We start from the raw sequence: 7,100 nt of genomic DNA on the forward strand, positions 1-7,100 counted from the left end.
CTTAGCGCACATAAATGTTAAAAACATTTAAACAGCGCAAACATTTTTTTTTAGGGCTATGGGTAATGTGTGTGCCATTAGAAAGAATGATTTTTTAGGGGAACAGTGACTTTTAATACAGGCTCGCCAGTGTAAAGCTGCCGGAGATGCACGGCTCCGGACGCGATCTTTTTCAGTTGCTGAATAGCGCGATCGCGTACGATTTCGAATTGCGAATACGAATGCGCGACCGATAATCCGATTCTGCTTGATGAATCAGGGGCATTGTCCCATCTACTCCTCACCTTAAACCGATACATCAAAAATAGTGCCCACAAATCCCACTGATTTAGAAGACTCATCTATCCTGTTGCACATTTCTTAGAATTTTTGTCTCCAGCAGAACCTTCACAACCAAAATGCTTCTAGAAGAATCAGATGCCTGCTCCTCCACCACCATATGTGGTTCCATCTGCCAACCTCCACATGTCTAGAGAACCTATGTAGATAGGCAAACAATGGAGAACATAGGCATCCCAATCCCCATCTGCTCCATACAAGTTAATAGTGCGCGGTCTGCACATTGCTGCAGAAAGTCTCATCCCAGAGCTACTCAAAGCCTTTTGTAGTTTCTCCATTTTTGTTACTTCAAAACCCCCACCCCCCATCCTTCTCTTCCCCATACAATTCCCTAAAGCTTGGTCTATACCTGTATTTGGGAGGCTATTTCACACCTTATCAAATCAATAGGGTTACAGATTTGAGCTTTAAAAATATTGTGAAATGGGAATAAATTAGGTACAGGACCCTTGGAGTCAATGGAAGGAGTCCTGTGCCTGTTCCTGCCCCCACCATTTACCTATTACATGCTGGCTGGATGGAGTCACCACACAGCTCTGCTATTATGAAATCCTCCACCTATGCTGGGGCCCTGTGATGCCAAGGCATTTCATAAGGAATGCCCAGCATTCTACATTTCACAAGAACTTGTTCAGTTGTCCTTGTGTGATTTGTTTACACAAAGCCTGACCGTTTTCAATCCAGACTTTTCCGACTATAATAGCAGACAATGTTAAATACACTTGTGTTTACAACGCACATTGCGTTTTCTGCCATGATAAAAGAAATGAGGTGATTTCGCATTCCGCTTAATAACAAAAGGGCTCCAGACTTGAACTCCTCCTGCCAAGCAGAGATAGCTGCTTTGTTTTAATGTGCTTGAAAATTCAACAGCCATGCGTAATAAAATATTCTCTTTCATGCATTTCGCGGTATGTCTGTCCCCCACGCCTTCCAGCCTGAGCCTCCTGACTGTAATTTATGGAAGATGACCTCTAATAGTCCCAATATAACAAATATTGCTTCTGTATAAACAGCACAAAGAAAAGTGGTGTGTTGCAGTACACTGAAAGCAGCTTTTAGTTAATTAGAAAGATATTGTCCCCTTGTTTAATCATGGTGGAGAGACAATGTCTTTGTAAAAAGGTCCCATGCCTAAGTTATACCCACATTACTATCAATCCATTCCCACTCCTTCCTCTACTGCAATCACTACTAGCATTCAATGTGTCATATGACAGTGCTTAGGCATAGCAATTGACTGCTAGACCCATGAACTGTCCATGAGAGTAGGTTCCATATTTTCCCAAACACTGAGTGGCAGCACAGGCAGTTCTGGATTGTTGGCAATGCAAGTATAACTGGAGTAGGGGACCCCTAAAGGACAACAGAGTCACTTTGCCCTGTAAATCCAGTAAAACAACTCAATAAAAATTTTTTTGCGGTGGCAAAAAAGTGAATATTTTTATTATTACAAGCACTTATGTATATTGGTTGTGTTTTTTCATCTGTAGCAGATTCTGACCCGTTTCGCCCCTTTTGGCACCTTTAGAGGATAATGAGATATGCAACTAAAAATATTCCAGGAATCTCCACAAAGGGATGTTTTTGTAAAGGTCAAAAGTAATTTCTAATGGACCTTGTAAACTGTGGCGTCCTTCCAAATAGGAGTAGGAGAAATTCTCTTTCACTTGGTTGTAGGTTTAAAGGTAGGAAAAGCTCCAGTGCAGGGAAAGCTCTTTTACTCTTTGGCCAAGTTTGAGAATCTTTTTTGTAGAGGAAACACAGATCTGTAAATCAGTGTTTTGCCTATTCACCAGAAGCATTGCTTAAAGGAATATATGATTTCTCTACAGAAAAAGATTCTCAAACTTGGACATAGAGTAAAAGAGCTTTCCCTCCATCGGAGTTTTTCCAACCTTTAAACCTACAATCAAGTGAAAGAGAATTTCTCCTCTTACTGTTTTAAAGGAGACTGCAGCTTATACAGTTCGTTGAAAACTCCATTCCACTTTTACAAACACAATCCTTTGTTTAAATTTCTGGAATAATGTCAGTTGCACATCTCATTATCCTCTGAAGAAGCCAAAAGGGCGGAACGCATCATAATCTAAGATTCCTGCTCCAGATTAAAAACATTAAACATAGGTGATGTTCCCGTAATATTTTGAACCATGTACAGTATGCATATTTTTTAATAAAAATCTCACTTTTTTTGAACTGTTTTTAAATAGATGTTCAAAACACTTGTGTCTTTGTATTTGTAGGCTCTTTTGCCTTATGAGATATTTGTAATTCTCAGCCAATCACAAAATTCACATCACCCATGACATTGGATTTATAGAACATTAGGATTTTTACATTCACTCACTTTCTCTGGTTTGACTAATATACCTGTGTGTGTAAAACTTAAGTTACTGAGCTTAGTAAACATCAGGCTTTTTAAGCATAGCAGCTGCAAATACACAGAAAAACATACCAGAAAATAATCAAATGGCAAGATTATCTGTCTAAAAACAAAAAAATTAAATTAAATTGAATTTCCAACATAATAAGTATATATTAATATGCCTATACATCTCCTTAAGTGGTTGATGAATCAGGAGCTTAGATCCTCATAGCTAAAGAAGTGTAATAGTACAAAGCCACTCACCACATCGTAGTGCCCATGCTGAGCCGCCTGGTGTAAGGGGATCTGTCCCTCATCGGAAGGGATGTTAACAGCAGAACCCGACTTTAACAATAACTTCATTGGTTCTTTCTTGCCCTGCCAGGCTGCATAATGAAGAGGACGCATCCCTAGAAAAAACAACATACATCAGCCATTGTGAGATCTTTCTGCTCATCACAATCTGTATACTACATGGTCAGTGTTCTTCCCAGTCTCTTTTAGCTGGGCGCACCACCCGGCACTTTTTAGTAACCACCCAGCTGTTTTTGGGTGGTTACTGATAAGTTAGGTCACAATACAGGGGCTGCCACCCACCTACAGTTTATTCCCACCTGGCTTACATAATTCTGGGGAGAACACTGATCTTGTCCTCAGCAAATGCACAGAAAAATGCTCTGCCAGGTGCCCAGGCTTCAATGGTCCAGGTGCTCAGGCTTAAAAAATGTTTTAAAGTGCACCTCAATGCAATTTAACTGAACTGAACCTCAATTTCATAGCGTGTAACCATCAACTGTTTGTATACTAAAATGATCATTTAGGTAGGTCCCCACATGATACAATTATATGAACAATGATATTGTAAGACTTTCATCCACGTTTTACCATGGCACGTCAAATGTCTTCATAATTTAAATATAGGAAGAAAGTAACTGTCATGGGGTCAGTTTGGGGAAGGATGTGCAGTACACATTGGGTTTTGATTTCTTCCAGTTTGGGAATGTTTGCACACGGCAGAATCTAGACAGAACTTACAGATCTTCTTATTCATAATCTGACTTTGTGGTCACATAAGCAGCGCACAGTATAGCTTTATCCTGGCCTTGTCTCACCTTTGTTGTCTTTAATGTCCACAGCAGCCTGAGCCTCCAGGAGCAGAGAGATGAGTTCAGTGTTCCCGATAAGAGCAGCATGGTGCAGAGCCGAAAACCTGAAAGTGAGGATATTCTCATTATAGCACTGGTATTGATCATGAGTGTACTTTAGAGCCAGCTGTGCAGATTCAGATGACAAACACAAGCCAAATCCATGTGTCTTGCCTATAAAAATGGAATTCAGACTGAATTGTGCAGCTGTAACACACAGACCTTGCAATAAATATAAGCTGGTGAACAAACTACACTATAGTACCGGTACTAAATGCATGGATGAAATATGCCCTAGCATCAAATATTTTTTTACAGACAAATACATAACCTATAATATTATGAGCATTTCCTAGAACCCAATAGCAAAAACTGTTATCACAAGAAGGGCACCCTGCACTAAATCATGATTTTTTTAAAAAAAGGCCAACTCTAGGTTCCTTTTTAATGTACCCATGAGATAGGATCACCACCCCCCTGCACTGCTTAGGGTAAATGCTTGTTTGGTTGGAGGGTATATTCCAAATAGGTAAATATATCTACCTACTGGTACCTTTTATCTCAGAGATCCCAGTACCCAACTCTCTCACCAAAAGTCTGTTTTCCTCTCCTGAAGGACGGACCACTGCTCAGGGTTGAAAGTATGTTTAGCTTTTTTTTCTTTTTTTATCCGAGAATCTATAAAAAGGAACTTACTGTGGCACAAGTAATTTTTAAGTGGGCTTTAAAGAGCACAAATGTGGATTCATGGATTTATGAAGGGGCTGTAATAGCCATCATTTCTAGCAGCCTTGTGTGATGTGAGCATTCCTAAAACATGTTTGCAGTCTCTGACCATCTATTGTTACATATCTTCAGCCTTTAACAGCTTTCTGTAGTATTAGTATTATTGGCCAAGTCTGGAGATGATAGACTATTATGGGAGCTTTTGGGTGATCCAGCAAACCTGGAATGGATTTCTTAAAAAAAAAATCCTATGAGTTGACAAATGTTTTCAATCCTGGACCAGATCTATTCCATGTTTGCATCCAGGTTCTCCCATCATTGTCTATCTTCTGCAGTCTTGGAGAACTTTAATAAATCAGGGCCAATGCGTGGCTCTTTAATGAAGTCAGGGGGCCACACTACCACCCTATGGACCCCCTACAATGATGCATAATAGTCTTCTCCCCAGGCCCTTTTAGCTGGCACATTTCAGTAACCACCTGGGTTTTTTTGGGTGGTTACTGAAGATTTGGGTCAGAATGCAGGAGCCTCCACCTGCCTACAATTTCTTCCGACCCAGCTTACAAATTATTCTGGAGAGAATACTGCATAAAACATACATAAAAACAAGGTCTTGGTGATATTTACATTCTACAAATATTGCAGTTCATCCTATGAATACGGCTTGCATATAATATAAACAAAACACAAAAAGAAAAATCTCCATAGGGCAAAGCCATGGTTCCCCGGAGCTCTTCTGGGCCAGGCCTGAGGGGTTTCAGACATACGATTTGCAAAAACAATTAGATTACTAATCATTCTGCGGTTCCTGGGCCTCTGATGTTTAGATGCTGATTACAACAACTGAGATGATGTTAGTAAATTCTCAGCCACGGCTGAGTAACGCTGTCCGGCTTATTCGAGCAGAAAATCAGTATGGAGATTCCCCCATTCCCTCACCCTCCCTGATGCAGCACTGTCAGTATTGAGGATTCAGAGCCGTGTCAGGGAGCTGCAAACTCTCCGCACTGCCAGGAGCCATGTATGTGAAGCCGCCAGGGGCCACTGCCAACACAAACAAGTGCTGGAATCAATGTCTGGCTACAGGAAACTAAGCAAAACTCACTTCTAAAGAAATCCAGCAAGGGTGATTTACATCCAGACTGAACATACAAAATAATGCTAATATTATTCTAGAAAAACAGAAACCCTTTTTGGAGGAAAAAATACTCTGTTTGGACATGTATAACCCAGCACTGCGTGCCAAATTTCTAAACATTTTTGCAAACATGCTCAGTGAACTTTACACAGATTTCTTCAGATCTGATGGATTTTACAAGCTCGGTACTGCAGGAAATTTCTATAGTTATAAAAAGAATATATTTATGCAGCTTTATATTTATATAGTGTGAAACTTCCCCCTCCTCCTAGATTGTAAGCTCTTCGGGGCAGGGTCCTCTCCTCTTCCTGCCTCACTGTCTGTATCTGTCTGTCAATTGCAACCCCTATTTAATGTACAGCGCTGCGTAATATGTTGGCGCTATATAAATCCTGTTTATTAATAATAATAATAATAATAATGCCTGAGCAAAGTGAAGTAAACAATTCCTTCCTAAAGCAATACAATTCCCCCACAAAACAAAAACACACACAGTGATCTGTATAAGTTTTTTTTCACCAAAAATCCTCAATTGAATTGATTTTCCTCCCCAAGAATGTGAATGTGGTAAATGTCACATTAACTGCTTTATAAACAGCCCCCTGTGAAACTAAATATACGGTATTATATTGAAATAATTTGATAGTATTTTTTTTAGTAGTGCTTCTTGTTGTTGTTATTATTATTATTATTATTATTAATATTGTTAATATTCTTCGATGTCAATAGTTTCATTTTGTTTAAACTCCAATCCTCCCAGGGGATTTTTGCTTCTGTCCAGCCAGTCCTTAGATTTATACTCAGCACAGGCAGATTGGGCCCTAATCTTCTTCTGATGCGGTTGAAGCAATACCGGTACGTTATCTGCCTCTAGGCTGTGTATGGCCAATAAATGACCAGAATGATTATGATTGTTATTAATAATATTAATAAACTGTATTTCTATAGCGCCAACATATTACCCAGCACTGTACATTAAACAGGGATTGCGAAAGACAGACAGATATACACAGTGACACCAGAGGAGGAGAGGACCCTGCCCCGAAGAGCTTACAATCTAAGAGGAGGGGGAAGTAGTAGCACACAATACTTTTAAGACAGTTTTTATGAACTGAAAATAGTTGTTTATATTTTACTATACATACAACTTGCTCTAGGTAACTTGCCACAAAATTTCCTGCTTTATTATTCTTCTTTAAGGGTATTTCTGGTTTTAATATTCATGATGATAACTTATCATTCATCATATGTTTTATCATAAGTAGCAAAACAAAGTATTAAACAGTACCTATGCAGATAAAGTATAAAACAGTACATATGTAGATAAAGTATAAAACAGTACATATGCAGATAAAGTATAAAACAGTACATATGTAGATAAAGT

General features: G+C 39.2%; 1 protein-coding gene across 1 annotated transcript in view; it reads right to left on the minus strand.

Annotated features, from left to right (window-relative positions):
• Positions 1 to 7,100, minus strand: part of CASKIN1 (CASK interacting protein 1) — a 156,729-nt gene that overhangs the window by 48,401 nt on the left and 101,228 nt on the right. The window contains 2 exon segments of the mRNA XM_072417505.1: positions 2,972 to 3,117; positions 3,820 to 3,917. Coding sequence (XP_072273606.1) covers positions 2,972 to 3,117; positions 3,820 to 3,917 — 244 coding nt within the window.

The sequence above is a fragment of the Pyxicephalus adspersus genome, chromosome 7 (genome assembly GCF_032062135.1).
Source record: "Pyxicephalus adspersus chromosome 7, UCB_Pads_2.0, whole genome shotgun sequence".
Classification (NCBI taxonomy): Eukaryota; Metazoa; Chordata; class Amphibia; order Anura; family Pyxicephalidae; genus Pyxicephalus; species Pyxicephalus adspersus.